This window comes from Nyctereutes procyonoides, unplaced genomic scaffold (genome assembly GCF_905146905.1).
Source record: "Nyctereutes procyonoides isolate TBG_1078 unplaced genomic scaffold, NYPRO_anot_genome, whole genome shotgun sequence".
NCBI lineage: Eukaryota > Metazoa > Chordata > Mammalia > Carnivora > Canidae > Nyctereutes > Nyctereutes procyonoides.
This window is the reverse complement of record NW_026575044.1, coordinates 7537385-7560038: the sequence shown is the minus strand read 5'-3', so window position 1 is coordinate 7560038 and position 22654 is coordinate 7537385. Positions and strand designations below refer to the sequence as shown.

General features: G+C 36.2%; 1 protein-coding gene across 1 annotated transcript in view; it reads left to right on the top strand.

Moving 5' to 3' along the window:
- Positions 1-22654, top strand: part of AKT3 (AKT serine/threonine kinase 3) — a 309710-nt gene that overhangs the window by 175008 nt on the left and 112048 nt on the right. Inside the window, exons 5-6 of the mRNA XM_055323992.1 lie at positions 1831-1975; positions 10265-10396. Coding sequence (XP_055179967.1) covers positions 1831-1975; positions 10265-10396 — 277 coding nt within the window. The remainder of the gene's footprint in view (positions 1-1830; positions 1976-10264; positions 10397-22654) is intronic.

Below are 22654 nucleotides of genomic sequence, written 5' to 3'. Positions count from 1 at the left end.
AAAACAGTATGGTACTGGCACAAAAATAGACACACAGATCAATGGAACACAACAGCCCAGAAATAAACCCACACTTATTTTGTCATTTCATCTGTAACAAAGTATTCTAGAATATACAGTAGGAAAAGATAGTTTCTTTAGTAAATTGTGTTAGGAAAACTGAACAGCTAAAGCATAAGAATGAAATTGGATTACTTTTTTTCTTTTTTTTTACATCATATATGAATATAAACTAATTGGAATAAATACCTAAATATAAGACCTGGAATCATAAAGCCCCTAAGAGAATACATAAGTGGTAACCTTTTGGACAATGGTTTCAGTAGTATTTTTTGGATCTGTCTTCTAAGGCAAGGGCAACAAAAGCAAAAATAAACAATTGGAACTGCATCAAACTAAAATGCTTTTGCAAAGGAAATAATCAACAAAATGAAAAGGCAGCTTACTGAATGAGAGGACATATTTGTAAATGACATCTGATAAAGGTTTAATATCCAAGATCTACAAAGAACTCATACAAATCAATGCCGAAAAACCCAATAGTCTGATTAAAAATGGGAGAAGGCTTGAATAGACATTTTTCCAAAGAAGACATACAGATAGCCAACAGGCACATGAAATGATGCTCAACATCACTCATCACCAGAGAAATGCAAATGAAAACTACAATGAGATAATCACCTCAAAACCAAAACAAATGAACAAACTGCAGACTCATAAATACAGAGAACAAACTGGTTGCCAGAAGGGAAAGGTATGGGGTGATGGGTGAAATAGATGAAGAGGATTAGGAAATACAAATTTCTGGTTCTAAAATAAATAAATCACAGGGATGTAATACAATACGGCATAGCAGATATGGTCAATAATATTGTAATAACTTTATATGGTGACAGATGGTAGTTACACTTACATGGTGAGCATTTAATAGTGCATATAATGACTGTGTTGTACACCTGAAACTAATATAATACTGTATGTCAACTGTACTTCAATGAAAAGTCAATACTTTAAAAAAATAAAATATTTCAGAATAAATTCAATTTAAGATATGCAAAACATTTTCACAGAAAGTCATAAAAGATTGCACTGGGAAATTAAATAAATGGAGATAATACTATGTTTATGGAGTGAAAAATTTAATTTTTTAAGATAGCAATTTCCCCCAAATTGATCCGTAGATTTAATATAATTCCACTCAAAATTCTAACAGACTTTAAGAAACAAATGCTGATTTAAGCATTTATATGAAAATGAATAATTCTTGATCTATAACACAAATTTCAACCAGTGCTCCTGAGACTTATTTTACCTACAAACTATGGGAACAGTGCTCCTGAGACTATTTTACCTACAAACTACGGGAACAGTGAAAGGCTTTAGCTTTGAAAACCTTTTCTTGGAACTTCTGTTGGACCCCACAGTAAAGACCTTGACCATGTCAATGAACTTAACAATGACTAGACAAAGAAGGATTTTAAGGGGCAGCCAGCTTTTGGGGGCCAGTTTACTTTATAGGTAAGTTGTATATATGCAATAAAATTTAACTGTACTTTTAAAGGATTTTAACTGAATTTTTGTATAATCCTTTCCTTCTTTTTTTCTTTGACATACATTTAAATAAATGTTCCAACAGTCATAAGGTCTGTAATGTTAAATGCTTTGGGGATTAATTTCACTTTTGAGTAAGGGTGGGAGGGTATGTTTACATGTATGTGTGTGTATTATCCTGGAATAGACTTTATTTGTATTGATGTCATATTTTACATGAGGGAAATATTTGAATCATTTACCATTCTTTATTAACGGGAAACTGTACTTGTTTTATAGGGAAGAGTGGACAGAAGCTATTCAGGCGGTAGCAGACAGACTTCAGAGACAAGAAGAGGAGAGAATGAATTGTAGTCCAACTTCACAAATTGATAATATAGGGGAGGAAGAGATGGATGCTTCCACAACCCATCATAAAAGAAAGGTAGAGAATAGTAATTTATTCCCTACTTAGTATAGCGCTTATTATGTGTATGGAAGAAATATGCACAGTGTTGCATGAAGTATTGGCCAATGATCTTACGTTATGCAAATATAGAGATGTGGGTGTTATTTATCCTGGTAAATCTGAAATACCTGTCATTGTTTAAAACCAAATAATATAAAAGTCACCTCGTTTTCACTGCTTAGCGCTTACCACTGCTGGTAGGACTTCTGAGGTACTTGTTGACTAAAGTGCCATCGTGCTGATTTATAATTTGCATTTTTCTCATTGTTTTTAATATCATTTTAGAACTTGGAAATAATGTTTTCCCTAATGATTTGACCCTTTTCCATTTGGTGTTTTGTTTGCTCTGAAAGCAGAAGTGGTTCTCATGTGCTTCCCACCTGGCACCCCAGCTTCACTGATATCAGCAGAAAAGTGAATAGTCTTGGAAATAATAGCTTTTTATTTTAATGTCTGCTTCTGAGCTAGTGAGAGAAAAGACTTTCCTTCCCCAAGTGCTCCAGATTAGTAAATGTCAAGTTATATATTGATAGAATTATAAATTATGGTTTTTATTGATATAGAAAATTTAAAAGCTGGGTGCCTGGGTGGCTCAGTCACTTAAGCATCTGATTCTTGATTTTGGTTCAGGTCATGATCTCAAGGTCCTGGAATTGAGCCCCACTTTGGGCTCTGCACTCAGTGGGGAGTCTGCTTTAGGTTCTCTCTCCTTCTCCCACTCCCACTGTACGCATGCACATGTGCTCTCTCTCTCTCTCTCTCTCTCTCAATTAAATAAATAAGTCATTAAAAAAATTAAAAACCAACTTCCTTGTATGAAAATGGTATTTTAAGATTAAAGATCTAAGTGTTCAAAGTAAATGAACGTGCCATTTATCATGTTAGAATATATTTGTTATAATGAATTGTAAATTTAATCTCCATGTAGGAAAACACTAATTTTTAATGTAATTACCCATGTAATTTGATATTAGCATAATGATTAAGAACTCTTTGGAGTTAGACTGCTTGTTCAAATCCTCCTTTTTCCAAGTGCTAAACATGAACTTGATGAAGTTATACTGTCACAACCTAGAGCTTATTAATTACTTTCTCCTTATCTAAAATTTCTATTCTAATTATAATAATATTCTGTGAGTGATTTTGATCCAGTGTTTGAGAACTCTTTGTGTCTTCATTAAAGACTTAGCCTTTATTTGTTAGTTGAAATGAATCCCTCTTTTAAGTCAGTGTAACACCAGCTTGCTCTGTAGTCATTGCAAAAAACAAAGAACAATCTAGCTTTACTCACCTACTCAGAGATAAGAAAGCTTCTTTTGGATATGTATGTGCACATGTACACAATAAATATAAAATTTGATTATGCTCATAAATTTAAAATCAGGTCCCAATTAATCTTGCCTTTGAATTCTGTGCTACCACATTCATAAACAAGCTATACCAGCTATACTCTAAGTCTGTGGACCTCCTAAAACTCTGCTTACTAACTGACAGTAATAAGCTGCTATTGAGGTGGCTGTAAGTTAAAAGTGGGGAGTTTAAAATGCCCTAACTAGAAGTACTCTTACTATGAATGAGAGAATTTGGAAATGAATATAGAAATTATTTACCAGAAAAACTTTGAATGAAGAAAGACATTTTCAAAGATGTAAAAATGCAAAAATATGGAGGATTTTATTATTTTTCTGGTAAGACTGGTTATAAATCATAAAAGCACAATGTGATTTCCTCTTTTCACAGTTACCAATGTGGATTATCTTAGAAATCATCACCTTCACTAACTATCACTTATAAACATTTATTTTGTGCTCTGCTCTCAGGAGTACTTTTATATCTATTACCTCATTTAATCCTCACAAAAATCATATGAGGTTAGGTATCATTATTATCTCACTTTGCAGGTGATTCATCTGACATTCAGAGATTAAATAATCTTGTTCAAACATGTAAGGACTTTTAATTATATACTGGATACCTTCAGTGTGCAACTTATTTCTTATAATTGATATATCATAAGCCTTTATAATCACTATAATTCTTATACTTATTATATGACCAAGTTGTATTAGAGAGCAGAATTATACAGATACCCTCTCTTGTGATTGTACTTGGTTTCTCAAATATTTATGTCAAGCTGTTGCTTAGTGTTTTGTTAATTTCATTTTTTATTGGTGTACTGTTGGGAAAATCAGTAGAATTTGAATATCACAGAATAGTGATAGGAAGTGAGGTTTTTAAAGTAGATTCTCTAAGAAATCTTTCACTGAAACTGGATCTCAAAAGCCAAAAATTGAGGGATTTATTGTTTTATTTGATCTATATCTGATTTCTATTGTCCTTTTTTATTTCGGTCCATTTCAAAAAAAATTTTTTTAAAGATTTAATTAATTTAGAGAGAGTATGTAGACAGAGGAAGGGACAGAGGGAGAGGGAGAATCTCAAGCAGACTCCAGGGCTGAGCATAGAGCCCAGTGTGGGACTCGATCTCATAATCTTGAGATGAGATCATGACCTGAGCCAAAATCCAGAATCAGACACTCAACCGACCAAGCCACCCTGGGCGCCTGTTATTTCATTTCATTTTAAGTGAGATAGTATAAAACTGTTTTAAATGACAAGGAGTGTAAAAAAAGAACCTCTGTAGCACTCTTTCGTGTGGCCCTAACAACTTGGTTAAAAAGGGTAAGATAGTCATGTCACTTTCCTGGGTCTCTAGTACTACATCCTTTGTGTATATCAGGTATCCTAAAAAGAATTGCAGAAGTTTTTATTATTTTTAATATCAGACTGCATACTCTGAAATAAGAATGCCTTTCTTATAATTTACAGCGCACATTTTCTTCTTTGTTCACTTTTTTGAAAAATGAGCAATAGGATGAAGATGATAGCTCCTAATTGTGTTAGCTTTGCTAAGAATTGTCTTAGCTGTTTTCTCTTGCCTCAAGCAGATAAATGGTTACTTCTCTTAGTGGTAGAGTATTACCCAGTATCTGATGCACAGGGTGAAAAATCTTTTAGGGAAAGATACTGGGTGGTGGAAAAGAGGCAGAGGCCTCCTTAACCAGATTTATGTGCTTTTCTGTGTTTTAACTAAAAGATGATCTTCCAAAGGAATTTGATTAGAGGACTCGGAAGTGCCTACTCTTGATCTGCCAAGCAACCATTCTCTATACTGTCAGGTCTGTGAAGGAGCACAGCATAGAAGGATCAACAGCCAATAGGAGTCAAAGTTCTGCCTAATTTTAAAGTGACCAGGGTAGACCTCTCTGAGAGTAGTAGCTGCTTATCATCTCCTGACTTGGTGTAAAGTGTAAGCAGTATGTACTACTTTCCCATTATGTCTGGCTCCAGTTCTTGGAGTGTTTTTATTTAATGCCTGGCTACACTAACTCAAAGCAATGGCTGGCATGTGGAGAAAGAGTGAAGAAGTTTCCATGGAACCTGCAGAAATCATGTGCTCTCTCACTGCCTGTCCAAAGAAGGAGCAGCTGCCTAATCAATGGTGGAGAGGTTGGCTGGATAAAGGTGAATTTCTTGAAAGCCCCGTTTTTACTTAGTACCCCATGGGGCTTTGTTTGGTTTAGTTCTTAACCTTGACCAAAGGTGCTAAAACCCCTGTATTCTTTTCCGAGAGGTTTCTCATATTCGTCTTCAGTTATATGTTCATATTCTTAACCTAAATTTTGTACTACATAATTAGTCTTTTTCTTATATTCTAGTGTGTATTTGAATTGAGTACATTTATTAAGCATTTGTTATATATGCCTATGCATCTCTTAACCTAAAACAGCTACATTGATGTGCTGGAGATTATGCGAAGGAAAATGTAAAATATTTACTTAATAAATTTTGGGAGTTGGGTTTTAGAAGATTAATTTTTCTGCAGGGGATCCATGCTCTCATCTTTTATTAAATTCTTACTGTATTTTTTCCTTTAACATCATCTAAAAGAGGGAAACATTTTGTAATAGGTTACATTTCATTTGTAAAGACTAGATAATTATTGTGTATATCATATCATGCTAACGTGAGCATTTGGTATCAAAAATACTTTTAAAATTTTCTGAAGTTTTGTCAAAATAGATACAAAATCTGTTTCTGATTTTTTTCACATACGATGCTTTTACTAATATTAATTTCCATGCAAATTCTTTTTTTAAAGGTTGACAGTCAAACTGATAAAGCTGTGAAATATAAAGATAAGGCTATTATATTTTTTAAAACCTCCTTTTCTCTCAGAAGTGCAATCCTTAAGCAGTATAATAATATTTTATTACATATTGCTTTTCATCTGAAAATGTCATAAGACAATTTATAAATTCCTTTCTGATTTTTATCACTAAGAATTCAGTTTCCGTTTCTATGATATTTAATAATGGGACATAGCAAAGATCATTTTTCAGTGTACTTAAATAAACATTGAAGAGAGTACTGCTCAAATGAAGCTTTGAGCAAAAAATATCATGGCCTAGTTAGGGGAATGATGTCTCTCAGTTTGTTATAGACATGGAATAAACTACCCAAGTTCAATGTCTTAAAACAGTAACACTGTATTTCTTCTCAGATTTTGTGGTTTGTGTGAGTACTTCTACTGGTCTCATGTGGATCTCTCAAGCATTTGCATTCAGTTAGCACACAGGCTGGTCTGGAAGATCCCAGAAAGCCTTTCTCACGTTTCTGGATTCTTGGTTTCTCCTCCATGTGATCTCTTGGTATGTGGTATCTCATCATCTAGACCCTTTCTACATAGTATCTTTCCTTACGGCATGAAAGCCTGCTTTGAATTATGACTTTAACAAAAGGGTGAAAGCATAAGCCGCCAGATTTAAAGGCTTCTTCTGGAACTGGCATACTATCACTTTGATCCTATTCTGTGTTTAAAGCAGGACACAAGGCTAGCTCAGGGAGAGAGAAAGTTGAGTCTACCTCTTCAAGGGAAGGATGGCATGTGCATCCAGGAAGTCAGGGCACTAGTGGCAACCAGTGTTGGAGACTACCTAGCACAGATAGCTTTGTAGTTATATGGTTTTCCTTGATTTTTAAAAATCTATTAATAGAAACAAAATTTCTTAGCACTATGTACTATTCAAATGACACTAACCTTGTTAAGTATATTCTGTATATTTAGTGCCACATGTTTGATTTTTAGTTGAATTAATAAATGTATTTTCCTTTCTTCCCTGATACGTTTTGCTGCTTCTATTGTGAACTGGAGATATTACTGACTGGTTAAGACATTACAACTTGACATTTGGAAAAATTTTCAAATTTACAGGCAGCAGATAATGTTGAAAGTGAATGTAAGCATTTGTTTCTAAAATTTGTAGAATTTTTACAAATAATGCGCATGAGGAATATTTAGTCTGTAGTTTTCTTGAAATGTTTTTGTCTGGTTTTGATAATCAGGGTAATAATGGCCTCATAGAATGAATAGGGAATTATTCTCTTTTTTTCATCTTTCTGTAGGAGTTTATATAGAATTGGTATCATTTCTTCCTTAAATGTTTATAGAATTCAGCAGTGAAACCATTTGGCTCTCAGGTTTCCTTTTTGAGAAGTTTTTAGCTGCAAATTGAATTTTCTTAGTAGACATAGGGCTATTTAAGTTATCTGTTTCTGTTTGAGTGAGCTTTGATAGTGTGAGGCTTTCAGGGAATTTGTTCATTTCATGTATATTGTTGATTTTATGGGCATAAAGCTGTTTGTAATACTCCCACACGATCTTTTAGTGTCTATAGAGTCTGTAGTAATGTCAGCTCTTTTATTCCTGATGTTGGTCATTTATGTCTTCTGCCTTTATTTTCCTGAGCAATCTGGTTAGAGGTTTATCAATTTCATTGATCTTCTCAAAGAACCAGCTTTTGGTTTCATTGATATTCTCTATTTTTTAAAAAAATTTAATTGATTTCTGCTTTTATCTTTATTATTTTCTTTATTCGCTTTCTCTTGAGTTGAATTTGCTCTTGTTCAGCTTCTTAATGTGGAAGCTGAGATCACTGACTTGAGGCATTCTTGACATTTACTTCAGATGAATGGTAGAAAGGAAAAAAATACAGTTATAAAATGGCAGAAAAGTCTTCAATAACTTCTCATTATCTATAGGATAAAACCCAGATTCTTAACTTGTTATTCATAGAGCCCTGAACTGAATTTAAATTTATGATGATAGGGCAGCCCTGGTGGTGCAGCGGTTTACCGCCACCTGCAGCCCAGGATGTGATCCTGGAGACCCGGGATCGAGTCCCACATCGGGCTTTCTGCATGGAGCCTGCTTCTCCCTCTGCCTGTTTCTCTGCCTCTCTGTCGCTCTCTCTGAATGAATAAATAAATAAATCTTTAAAAAAAATAAAAATAAATAAATTTAGGATGATAAACTGAGCATACCCGGTTGTCTCTCCTTCTATTTAAAAGCCCATTAAAATGATAGTAAAGGCATTAAAAAAGAGACAAGTCCACGCAAATGAAAAGCTGGGTAGAGGAAAGGCATTAGTGGACAACCATATCAAAATTATGGAAATTTGTAGAAGAACACTAATAGAGCAAGAAAAGCATGCATAAAGGGGGCTGTAGAGAGCAAATAGCAGATCTGCTTGGCAAAATCCTGGGAATCAGCTAGCTTAGGAGTGAGAAATGAACCTGAAAACAGATTAATTAAAGGCATTCTTAGACGTCCCTAACTTTTCTATTCTGAATTGCACCAATTGCTTTCTCAGATATAGTACTGCTGCTTTTGAGATTTCTTCTTACTGAGCTCCAGGGTTATTTTCAACATTTCTTACACACCTATCTTTCACTTCTGAGGATTTTATCCTAATTTTGCTAGAGTACATTCTCAAATAGCTTCCGTGAAAGGTACTGCTCCCTTAGATGTATTTGGAAAAGTTTGTGGGGGCATTTTTGATGACCATGTTGTTTGGGGGTAGTTGCACTACTAAACCCCAAAAAACCTGAGTCCTTGGAAGACAGTATGGAAGTTCCTCAAAAAATTAAAAGTAGAATTACCATATGATCCAATAATTCCACTATTGGATACTTACCTAAAGTAAATAAAAACACTAATTTGAAATATACATGCACACCCCTATGTTTATTGCAGCATTATTTACAATAGCCAAGAGGTGGAAACAACCCAAGTGTTCACTGATAGATGAATGGGTAAAGAAGACATGGTATGTATACACAATGGAATATTACTCAGCCATAAAAGAGAATGAACCCTGCCATTTGCAACAACATGGATGGAGCTAGAGAGTATAACGCTAAACAAAATATCAGTCAGAGAAAGGCAAATACCATATGATTCCACTCATATGTGGAATTTAAGAAACAAAACAAATGAACAAAGAAAAAGAGACCAAAGAAACCAGACTCTTAAATACAAGAGAACACATTGGTGGTTGCCAGAGAGAAGGCAGGTGGGAGGGATGGGTGAAATAAAGGTGATTAAGAATACAGTTAACTTGATGAACACTGAGAAATGTGTAGGACTGGTGAATCATTATATTGTACACCTGAAACTAGTATAACACTATATGTTAATTATACTTCAATCAGTCCAAAAAAGGCCTGAGTCCTCGAAAGTAAATGAAAATGATTCTATTTTCCTTTTGCCCCTACACTTGACTGATAGCTTTTTTTTTTTTTCCCCCACAGTCGGTGTCCTATAGACACGAGTTTATTAAAGCAGCCAGGGTCAGAGTGGGTACAGGTGGGAGGAGGTGACAGGGGACCTTGGCAGCACTGCCAGCCTGAAGCCAATAAGACAGAAGGCCAGGGGGCCACAGCCAGTGGGGCTTAGGTCAGCAGGCAAGCAGGTGGACTGCTCTTCACCCTGCACATGTTAGTGCCCAGGGCATGGTGGAGGCTTTGGGAGGATATAGAGAGTGTAGGTGCCTGGCTCTAGTTGCAGTTGGGGGGGCAGGATGATGAGGAAGCCCCCTGCCCCCAAGGGGTCTCCAGCCACCGAAAGACAAGCCTTGCGGGTCAGGGCAGTGTGGCTCAGGGTTTGGGGAAGGACACTAGAACTTGGCTGAGGGATTTGAGATTCAAAATTATTGTCTCCAGTATCTGAGAATTGCTTAAATTATTTCTAGTATCCATGCCTGCTGGTGAGGCAGCCATTGCCGATCTGATTCTTACTCATTTAAGTGTGTTTAGAAATTGGTTAAATTTGCTTTTGAGAAGATGTTGCAAACATATACCTATATGTTTATAAATAAATTGCATCAAATATTTCATACTATATTTTTAATTTGTATTTTTCAGACAATGAATGATTTTGACTATTTGAAACTACTAGGTAAAGGCACTTTTGGGAAAGTTATTTTGGTTCGAGAGAAGGCAAGTGGGAAATACTATGCTATGAAGATTCTGAAGAAAGAAGTGATTATTGCAAAGGTAATTGATTACTAGAGTTAATTACCAAATTTTGCTTTATGGTATGCACTCATGGCATACACATGACTGAGGTGTAGAAATTCCACTAAAAAAACAAAATGTTGATTGTAGGCTGTTGTTGCAGTAGTATCTGTATATCAGGATTTATTTATAACATATATTTCAAAAATTTATAATATTATCTGAACATTGTATACTGAAGCTACTTTATTCCCTTGAGGAGATAAAAATATTTATTCTGTTTTTGTGTTTGGGGGAATGTTTTGACTGTTTTGACCTATATCACTAATCCACTAGTGTTGCTTTTTGATATTTTTCCTCAATATTCTGAATTTTTTATTATTAAATTAAAAAAGTAATTCAATTAGCATAAATGATTTGCACCCATAAGTTTACACAGCTCATATTGCATCCATAAGTTACACAGCTCATATAACAATGAATGGGAAAGCATCCTTAATAGATTTGAAAATATGAGAATCCTAAAATTAAAAGAAATAATAGTCTTTGAATTTTTTTCAGGAACCTTTAACTCCCACTTTCATAACTTTATTCAGCTTAGACATACACAAATAACTAACATGTTAATGATGCCAATTCTCACCCAGAGTTCTGAACTGAATCCTAATATCCTCAATAAACAAATTCAATATACTTTACAAATTGGTCCATGCCTTATGTTTTGTTTGATTGAACAAATGATACATAATATTATTGGTGTACTTAATGGACTACTTTAACTTTCAAACCACAGTTGACCCTTGGACAACTTGGGGGCTAAGGGTGACTCCCTGCTCAGTTGAAAGTCCAGTGTCACTTTGGACTCCCCCCAAATTTAACTAATAGTCTACTATTGACGGACAGCCTTAGCAATATCATGAATAGTTACGTCTTATATAGTGTATTTGTACAATGAAGTAAGTTAGAGAAAAGAAACTATAATTTAGACAATCATAAGGGACATAAGATATATTTACATGACTGTATTGTATTTAAGTGGACCCCTGCAGTTCAAACACATGTTGTTTGAGGGTCAACTGTATAGTTTCCTCATCTGGAGCATATTGCTCTACATACTGTGAAGCTGTGCTCCTCCTGTCTCTAACATTTGTTTTCATTTCAACTCTTACACAAGTCTGTGTCTGGTATTGGAAATAACACTGACCTTGGAGTCCTATAGGCCTGGATTCACACCTTAGCTTTGCATCTTACAATTTCATAACCTTTAACAACCCATTTTTTGGGGCAGTACGGCTCTCTTAGAGACATTTGCAGTGTTTTGGGGGAGCATATTTGCTTATCACAAGCATATTTGCTTATCACAGTGAATCAGGAAAAAAGAAACTGCTGACCATCATAAGGCTAATAAGGCCATGCATGCTGAATGTCCTGCAATGTGTTGAGCAGCCCAGCACAGCCTTGCATTTTTTATTTCCAAAATTTCACTTGTTAAAAGAAAAAAAGTCATTTGAAGTAAGGAGCACTAAGTATTGTATGCAACTGATGAAACACTGAATTCTACCTTTGAAACTATTAATACAGTGTATGTTAACTAAATCTAAATTGAAGAAATTTTTTAAAAAGGTATTTCTGGGCAGGAATATTAAGGATTAGGATAGGCAAAATGTTTGGCATCATACCTGACACTGTTCATTAAACTGATATTTTCTGGGAGCTAGTATAGTGCTACTTACTAAATGAACCCAAACAAATTACTCTTTATGCCTTCATTTCCTCAGTTGTAAGATGAGGATAATATAATGCTTATCTCATAGAGTTGTCGTCAGGACTAAATGAATGAAGAAGTATAATTGCAGAAAATAAAATTGAACTAAGTATAATTGCTGAAAATAAAATTGAACTAAGATTAAAATAGTATTAAACGAAAATAAATACATTATTACTCTAAGTATTTGCTATGATTATTACTCTTACCACCTACCCTGTGTGAAGCATCAGTAAATCATTTCTATTTTGTTTTTTCTTTTATGCATTAGCCTCACTTGAAGCCTTTTTCCCTATTAATTATACTTTTCTGAATAACTCTATAGAACTGGGTATATTTTACAAGTGATAGCATATCCAGCGTGGTGTACTATCCTTGATATATTTTCACCATAAATCCATTTATCCATTTCTTGAAACAAAATATGTCTGCTTATAGTAAAATGATTAACAATATAATGTTTCAGAGTCTTTCTGAGAAGACCTGGGGTTTGAATCATGATGTGCCCATTGCAGAGCCTCATATCAAGGAATAAATGATGTCCACGGGCCTTATTACTGTTGATGTTAACACTAACCACTTGATTAAAACATTGTTCCCCAGGTTTCTCTATTGTAGGCATTTTTCCCATTGTAATTATTAACTATCTTAGGAGGGATATCTGACACTATACAGGTATTTTTTTTCTTCTTAAATTTTTGCCCACTCATTTTAACTTCCATCAGTGGATCTTGTCTACAACAGTTATCACTGTGGGTACTAATGGTATTTTCTATTTCCTTCATTCTTTATGAATTTATTCTATTCAGTCTAACTGAATAAAGGTTTGATCATTTTATCTTTTCAAAAAGTGAACTTTTACTTTCATTTATTTTTCTCTGTTTTTCTATTCTCTGTTTTATCTCTGCTCTAATCATTATCATTTCCTTCCTTCTGCTAGTTTTAGCTTTAGTTTATTCTTTTCTCACTCCCTGAAGTTGTAAAGTTGGGTTGTGGATTGGAGATCTATCTTTGTCGTCTTCCTCGTTGTCATTGTCATTGTCATCGTCTTTGAGAGAGAGAGTGCATGCATATGGAATTTGGGGCTGAGGGGCAGAGGGAGACAGAGAATCTTAAGCAGGCTCCAACTTCAGCAAGAGCCTGACACAGGGCTTGATCCCAGGACCCTGAGATCATGACCTGAGCTGAAATCAGGAGTTAATCACTTAACCAACTGAGCTACCCAGGTACCTCAAGATCTGTTTTCTTTTTAAGCATAAGCGTCTAAGGCTATAATTTTCCACTTAGCATTGCTTTTGATATTTCCCATAAATTTTGGTATGTAGGTTTTTCTTTTCATTCGCCTCTCAGTGTTTTCTAATTTCCCTTATGATTTCTCCTTTGATCTATTGATAAAGACTCTTTTAATTTCTACAAACTTATAAATTTTCCAGTTTACTTTCTGTTTCTGATTTCAGACTTTATCTCATTGCTGTTAGAGAAGGTACTTGGTATGATATCTGTCTTTTTAAATCTGTTGAGACTTAATTTGTGGCCTAACATATGGTGTATGCTGGAGAATTTTCCACCTGCACTTGAAAAGAATGTGTAATCTGTTGTTGGGTGAAACATTCTCTGTGTGTCTGTTAGATCTAGTTGGTTTATAGTATTAAGTTTTCCATTTTCTTACGTCTCTCTAGTTGTTCTCATTATTGCAAGTAAGATATTGAAGTCTCCAACTATTATAGTAAAACTATTTCTCATTTTAATTGTCTTATTTTTGCTTCATGCATCTTGATGGTTTGCTATTAGGTACAAAAATGTTTATAACTGTTATTTGTTGCTGGATTTGAGCTTTTGGTAAATATATAATGTCAATTCTTGTCTTTTGTAACTTAAAAAAATTTTTTTTTTTTGGTCTGATAATAAAATAGCCACCCCTGCTCTCTTTTGGTTACCTTTGTATGTAATATTTCATCCTTTCAGTTTCAGCATATATGTGTCTTTGCCTCTAAAATAAGTCTTCTGTAGACAGTGCATATTTTGATCATGTCTTATCTTCTGATTGGAGGGTTTAATCCATTCACATTAAAATAAATACTTATAAGGAGGGAGTTCTGTCACTTTGTTATTTTTTTTCAATATGCTTTATACTTTCTTTGTCCTCACTGTCTGCAACTGTCTTATGTTTAGTTGATCTTTTTATAGTGAAACATTATAATTCCCTTCTCATTTCCTTCTCTATGTATTCTGTAGCTATTTTCTGTATGGTTACCATGGGGATTACATTTAACAACCTAAAATTATAACATTCTAATTTGAATTTATACCACCTTAACTTCAGTAACATACAAAAACTGCTTCTCTGCTGCTATGCTACTCTACTCAACCCTTTTAAGTTATTTATGTTAAAAATGACATCTTTATTCTTTTTGGTGCAATTATAAATGGGATTGTTTACTTAATTTCTTTTTCTACTACTTTGTTATTACTGTTTAGAAATCCAAGAGATTTCTGTATATTAATTTAGTGTCTTGCAACTTCACTGAATTCATTTATTAGTTCTGGTGGTTTTTTGGTGTTTCTGGGTTTTCTATATATAGTACCATCTCACTGCAAATAGTGACAGTTTTAATTCTTTTTTACCAATTTAGATACCTTTTATTTCTTTTTCTTGTTTTATTACTGTGGCCCAGACTTCCAGTACTCTGCTGATTAAAAGTGGTGAGGGTAAGACATCCTAGTCTTGTTCTTGATCTTGGAAGAAAGGCTGTCAGTTTTTACCATTATGATGTTAGCTATGGGTTTTTCATATATGGCCTTTATTATGTTGAGGTATGTTTCCTCTATCCCTACTTTGTTGAGAATTCTACAGTGAATGAATGTTGTAGTCTGTCAAATGCTTTTTCTGCATCTATTGATATGATCATATGGTTTCTATCCTCTTACTAGTGTGATATATTTCATTGACTGATTTGTGAATATTGAACCACCTTTACCTCTCTGGACTAAATCTTACTTGACTGTGGTGAATGATTTTTTAAAAATGTATTGTTGAATTTGGTTTGCTGATACTTTGTTGAGGATTTTTGTATCCATGTTCATCAAAGATACTGGTCTGTAATTTTTATTTATTTATTTTTTGTAGTATCTTTATCTGGTCTTAGTGTCAGGGTAGTGCTAGCCTTATAGAATGAATTGGGAAGTTTTCCTTACTCTTCTGTATTTTGGAGTAGTTGAGAGTAATAGGTATTGATTATTTAAATGTTTGCCAGAAGTCATCTGTGAAGCCGTCTGGTCCTGGGCTTTTGTTTGTTAAGTGTCTTGGTTACTGACTCAGTTTCATTTCTAGTAGTTCATCAGTTCAGATTCTCTATTTTTTCCTGATTCAGTTGGAAGATTATGTTTCTAGGAATTTATCCATGTCTACTTGGTTGTCCAGTTTGTTGGCATATAATTTTTTATAAAATTCTTTTATAATCCTTTGTATTTCTATGGTATTGGTTGTTATTTCTCCTTCATTTCTGATTTTATTTATTTGGGTCCTGTCTTTTTTTTTTTTTTTTCCTTCTTGATGAATCTAGCTAAAAGTTTATCATTTTTGTTGATGTTTTCAGGGAACCAACTCCTAACTTAATTGATTTTTATATATATTTTTTAGTCTCTATTTCATTTATTTCTGCTCTAATAATGATTATTTCATTCCTTCTACTAGCTTTTCTTTTTGTAGCCCTTTTAGGTATAAAATTAGATTATTAGTTTGAGATTTTTTTGTCTCTTAAGGTAGGTCTGTATTACTATAAACTTCCCTCTTATAATTGCTTTTGTTGTGTCGCCAAATTTTGTACCATGTGTTTTCATTTGTCTCCATGTATTTTTAAATTTTCTCTTTGATTTTTTGGCTTGTCCATTCATTGTTTAGTAGCATGTTGCTTAGCCTCTACTTGTTGTTCCCAGATTTCTTCTTGTAGTTGATTTGTAGTTTTATGTCTCTGTGGTCAGAAAAATTGCATGATATAATTTCAGTCTTAAGTTTATTGAGGCTTGTTTTATGGCCTAAGATGTGATCCATCCTGGAGAATGTTCCATAAGCACATGAATAGAATATGTATTCTGCTGCTTTTGGCTGAAATGTTCTATATATGACTGTTAGGTCCGTCTGGTCTAATATGTCATTGAAAGCCACTGTTTGCTGGCTGTTTTTCCATCTGCATTATCTCACCATTGATGTAAGTGGGGTGTTAAAGTCCCTTCCTGTTGTATTACTCTCAATTTATGTCTGTTAGTAAATTGCTTTATATAAATTTATAGTTATAATTTATGTAATTTACAATTGTGATATCATCTTGTTGGACCTATCCCTCTATCATTATGCAATGCCCTTTTTTGTCTCTTGCTACAGTCTTTTTTTTTAAAGATTTATTTATTCATGAAAAAGAGAGGCAGAGACATACGCAGAAGGAGAAGCAGGCTCTCCAAAGGGAGCCTGATGCAGTACTTGATCCCCGGACCCTGGGATCATGCCCTGAGCAGACACTCAACCACTGAGCCACCTAGGTGTCTCTACAGTCTCTGTTTTGTGTATTAGGGAGGTCAGCCACATCTCCTGGTTCTAAAAACAGTGGCCTCATGTAAAAGAGGTCCTGTGGTACCCTGTAATGCCATACCCCTCCCTGGTCACTAAATCAAGGTGCTCCAGGGGTGTCTGCTATGTGGGCTGTGTGTGCCCTACTGTTGTGGCTGAGCCATGTTTGCCTTCAGTCCAGTCGGCTGCCCTGACCTCCTTGGCCTACTGCGGGAGCACGGGGCAGGATTTGGTCCCTGTGCTGTTGGGGTGCCTGCCAGAGGCTAGTGGGATCTCAGCGTTGGGTGATCAGCAATTAGGCTGAGTGTCAGCACTTAGTCTCTCTTTCTGCCACAGTGGTAAGCACACCACGTGGCAGGACTTTTCTTTCTGTGCACCCAGCCAAAAGGTTCTGCTGCTCAAACTAGGCATACAAGTGTGTGGGTTATCTCCCTACCTCTCTCCATGACAGAAGTCACTTTGGAATGGCACTGATCCCTCATGGGGCTGCTTGTGGGATGTGGCAGGGCAGGAGTCACTTTGGAGGGTTGAATGGGACTGGTCTTCAAGGGAACACCAGGGCAGAACAGCATTGTTAGCAAGGTAGGAGGAGGGTGCTGGTGCTGGCTCCCACAAGTGTCTAGCTCTCCAGACTGGGGGAGGGGAAGAGAAATGGTGCCCATAGCACTTTTCTTCTTGGAGATGTGTCCTGAAGATGCCCACCTCTCCAGCACATGTTCTGAGATGAGTAAATAAATCTTCATGTATACCCCAGGTGCTTCTTTAACTACTGCTTCTGTGCTATGTCTCAGTGAGTTACTTGCTGGCCCTTTAAGGATGGGTAAGTCCACTGATTTTTAACGTACCTGGAGTTAAGCTCCATTGACTTGAAAAGCTCCTAAAGTTAAGCCCATTGGTTTTCAGAGCCAGCTGTTAGCAGGATTTTGTCTTCCTGATGCAGGGACCCAGCATCTAATGGCTCTCATGTCTCCGTGGTTGTGATGTCTCTTCTGTTTGTGGTGAGTCTTGCCAGGAGTTTGGTTCTCAGCTGTGCCTCTGCCTCTCCTACCTTTTTCCACATGGCTTTCTCTTTACAGTGAACTATGGAATATCTGTTCTACCTGTCTGCAGATTGTCTTCGGTTAGTTGCACAGATGTAACTGTTGTCTAGGTATGTCCATGGACCAGGTGAACTCAGGATCCTCCTGCTCTGCCATCTTCCCAACCACCCCTTGAAATGTACTTCTAAATACAACTCAAAAGTCAAAAGTACCCCGTGATCCATGGACTACAGAATGGATGTTGTATTAGTGGGCATGAAAACAACACTAATCTGTTGTCCATTTCCATTAGAGTTCTTGGGCAGTCAGGTGTGTTGTCAGTAAGCAGTAATATTTTGAAAGGAGTTTTTTTTTTTTCTGAGCTACTCAATGGTAGGCTTAAAATATTCAGTAAACCGTGTTGTAAATAGATGTACTGTCTCATCTGGGCTTTGTTGTCAAAGAGCACAGGCAGAGTAGATTTAGCATAATTCTTAAGGGTCCTAGGATTTTTGGAATGGCCCATGAGCATTGGCTTCAACTAAAAGTCGCCAGTTGCATTATCACCTTAAAAAAAAAAAAAAAAGAGTCCGCCTGTCCTTTGAAGCTTTGAAGCCAGCCATTGGCTTCTCCTCTCTAGCTATGAAAGTTCTAGATGGTATCTTCTTCCAGTATAAGGCTATTTTATCTATATTGAAATCTGATATTTAGTGTGGCCTCCTTTATGAATTCTCTTAGCTGGATTTCTGGATAACTTGCTGCAGCTTCTGCAACAGTAGTTGGTTTTTCATCTTGTACTTTTATATTATGGAGATGACTTCTTTAAACCTTGTGAGCCAACCTCTGCCAGCTTCAGACTTTTCTTCTGTGGCTCCCTCACCTCTTTGAGCCTTCACAGAATTGATGAAAGTCAGAGCCTTCCTCTGGGTTAGACTTTGGCCTAAGGGAATGTCATGGCTATTTGATCCTCTATCCAGACCACTGAAACATTCTCCATATGAGCAGTAATGCTGTTTTGCTTCCTTATCATTCATGTGTTCACTGGAGTATAACACTTGCAATTTCCTTCAAGAACTTTCCCTTTGCTTTCACAGCTTGGCCTAGCTTCCAGCCTCTCAGCTTTGACCTACCTTCCTCACTTGGCTTCATCACATCTAGCTTTTGATTTAAAGTGAGAGATTATACATCTTCTCTTGAACACTTAGAGGCCATTACAAGATTATTAATTGGTTTAAATATTAATTTCAATATTGTGTGTCTCAAGGAATAGGGAACCTCAGAGGGAGGCTCGGGAATAGACAATCAGAAGAAGATTCTGAACACACACACACAACATTCATTGATTAAATTTGCTTTCTTATATAGGCAGGGTTCATGGCACTACAAAATAATTACAATAATAATATCAAAGATCACTGATCAGATATCTCCATAAAAAAAATCTAATAGTAGTGGGATGCCTAGATGGCTCAGGGGTTGAGTGTCTGCCTTTGGCTCAGGTCATGATCCCGGGGTCCTGAAATCAAGTTCCAATTGGGATCCTCCAGGGAGCGTGCTTCTCCCTCTGCCTATGTCTTTGCCTCTCTCTGTATGTCTCATGAATAAATAAATAAAATCTTTAAAAAAAAATCCAATAGTAATGAAAAAGTTTGAAATACTGTAAGAAATGCCAAAATATGGCACAGAGACACAAAGTGAGCAGCAAATGCTATTGAAAAAATGGCACTAATAGACTCTTGATGCATTGCCACCTTCAATTTGTAAAAAATGCATTATCTGCAAAGTGTAATAAAGTGAAGCAAAAAAAAAAAAGTGAGGTATGCCTGTACAGCATTTTAAACTCACTTTGATTAGATGAGCTGAGTCAATCTAATCCTGCTCATATCCTCAGCCATACACAGTGATTGGGTATAATGTTTATGTCATCAGGATAAAAATAGAATTGACCTTCTTACAATGTTACTGAGTTGTCTGACTTAGGTAGGCTAGGTTCCCAGTTCTGGCACCCGGCACCCTCTTTTCTTGGACATTTCTGGGGTCAGAATGGAGTGGTCACATTGCTTTTCTGTTTTCTACCTCATCAGAGTCTTTAAGTGTGCCAGCTCGTTTCCTAATTCACATAGTAAAATCTATTTTCAGCTTTCCCATTCAACAAGAGAACCCATGTTCTATTACTCTACCTCGTTAGTCATTCAAGAATATGAACAGAGGACTGAGGATCACCAAACAGATGAGAAAAATCTAAAGACAGAATAAAATAGAATGAAGAAGAACAAAGGAATAGTTGATCCTCATGAAAACAGACAAAACAGAGAACTGAAGATACATTCACAATCTCTAATTAGTATTTGCAGAGAAGTAGGAAAAATGTATTACAAAACAAAAATAGGCTGAAAAATAGAGCACAAGAAAGTAATTATAAATTTAATGCGTGATTGCTAAAATAAAACATTTAATACAAGGATTGTAAACAAATTTTTGGGTAATATCTAAGAATGAAGAGCCAAAAAAATACAGCAATAGAAAATACTGAAAGAATAGTTAGGACATGAAGGCTTAATAAAGGGCACTCAGCATGTGTAAGAATTTAAGGGAGAAGGAAAGAGTTTAGAAGTAATCAAAGAAAATAAAATTGATTGTAGCTGAAGGAGTCTTCACATTGAAAGTATCTACTGAGTGCTGAGCCCAAAGAAAAGAAAACTGGGCCCCTGGCTGGCTGAGTCAGTGGAGTTTGTGACTCTTGATCTCAGGATTGTGAGTTTGAGCTGCACATTGGGTATAGAGATTACATAAAAATGAAGTCTGGGGGAAAAAAAGAAAGAAAAAATGGACAATAGACACCTTCTTAAATCATTAGGAAAGTTTTGAATCTTAAAGCTAAAAAGATCCTCTAAAAGTTTTCAGAAAGCAAGGAACAGACTACCTTCCATTAAGGAATAAAAACAAAATTGTGTCGTATTTATTTTAGCAAAATTTAGAAGGAAATGTCATAGTCAGAGATGGAGTCCATGAGGCAAGAGAACTTACGTTCAGTGTGCATGATAAGATATCTCAAGATGACATATGCCAGTCATTCCATAGTAGATCATTTGACTAAGGTCGATTCTAATGGTAGAATAAAGAAGGAGGAGAAAAAAGGATGTAGGACCTACAAGGAAAAGTAAATATTTCCTCGAGAAAGATATAGTCCAAATGTGAAGCAGAGTGAAATATGGAATGATCATGACCAATGGATGTAGCATCAGAGACAGTTTGGCCTGGACACATGGAAAATTGTCCCTGGAGGAGCTTAGGATTATTGATGAACAGTAACCTTTCCTTTTTTACTGATTAACCATACTAGGTGATTCTGCTGTAAATGATATTTACCTATTTTTATAATATTACAAACACCACATTGGTGTTCAGTTTTCAGAATAAATCAATAGACAAAGTGCACACGACTTATTTAGAGTTACAGGATAGACTGAAACTGTTACAAGCCCAGGCAGTGTAAAAGAAATGGTACAATTGGTGGATGCCGCTGAAAACATGCTACTCTGAAACAGGAAGTGTGACTCTGAAGCCAGAGCCACAGAGAGGCACAGATGCAGAGGCTACAAGGCCCTCCATGGGCCTAGAGAGCAGAGATGCAAATACCAAGGATTTCTCAGACCTAGGGATCTAAAGGAATCTCTTCTGCTGTACTTGAGATGGGTGATCTCTTTATTCTTTCCAATTCCTCCCTTTCAGAATGGGAGTATCTGTCCTATGCCTGTCACACCATTGTATTTTGGAAGCGAATATCTTGTTTTCTGATTTAATAGGGCAACAGATGTCGATGAATTTTGCCCCAGGATGGGCCATCCCTGCATCTCTCCCGAACCTAACTTCACTATTTAGATGATGAGATTTGAGAGTTTTGAGCTGCTATTCTTTAAATGAGGTTTTAGCCTTAAAGTTGATAGTGTGAGTCAAGACTTTTGGAGATGTTGGAATGCGTAAATATGTTTTGCCTGTGAGACAAAAATTTGGGGCACCAGGATTGAACTGTAATGGTTGAATATTGAACCCCAAAATGGTATTTCCACATCTTAATTTCTGGAACATATTAATGGGACCTTGTTTGGAAAAGCCCTTTTCTCAGATACAGTTAAATGAAGGATCTTGAGATAAGGAGATGGTTCTCAATTATCTGAGTGGGCCGTATATCCAGTGACAGTTGTCATTAAGGCAGAGGCAGGTTTGATTCACATGGTGAGCAGAGATTAGAGTCCTGGAGCTTCAAGGAGAGAAGCTCCTGGCAGCCCCCAGAGGCCAGAACAACATCATGGAATGGATTCCCCACGCCCCCAGCACCCGACCCTCTGAAGGGAGCTTATTAGCTCCCAATCTTGATTTTGGACTTCTGGTCTCCAGAACTGTAGGAGAGTAAATTTTTGTTGTTTCAAGCCACCAAGTTTGTGATAATTTGTGACAACAGTCACATGAAATGAATACAGGCAAGTACCTAGAGATATGAACTTCCCATTTAGGGTAAGTATGTGCTGAAGCAAATTGCCTGCAGTACCAGAGGTCTACCACATACCTTTCCTGCAGTCCAGTCTCACTCATAGGGTGAGTTACAGAACCAGTGAGCTCTCTTGACAATTAGGCAACACAGCCACATTCACTGTCAACCCTGCTTTTCCTGGAGGAAGGGAAGACACAGTCCATCCCATCAGGCCCTTAGGAATTCCAGCATAACACTGACAGGTATAGTTACAATTTCTTGCTAAGGAATGAGCCCTCCTTCAAGCACCCATAGTGGTATCCCTGGTCCAAGGATCACAGCATCCATCAGGTAGGAAGAAGGAAAATTGTGGTGATGTGGCGAAGAATTTCAGAGTCATAACACAATCTTCTGCTACCCCCTCTTTCCCATGTCCTCCAGGAAAATGGAGGACTCTATCAAGCAGGGACCCACCCCC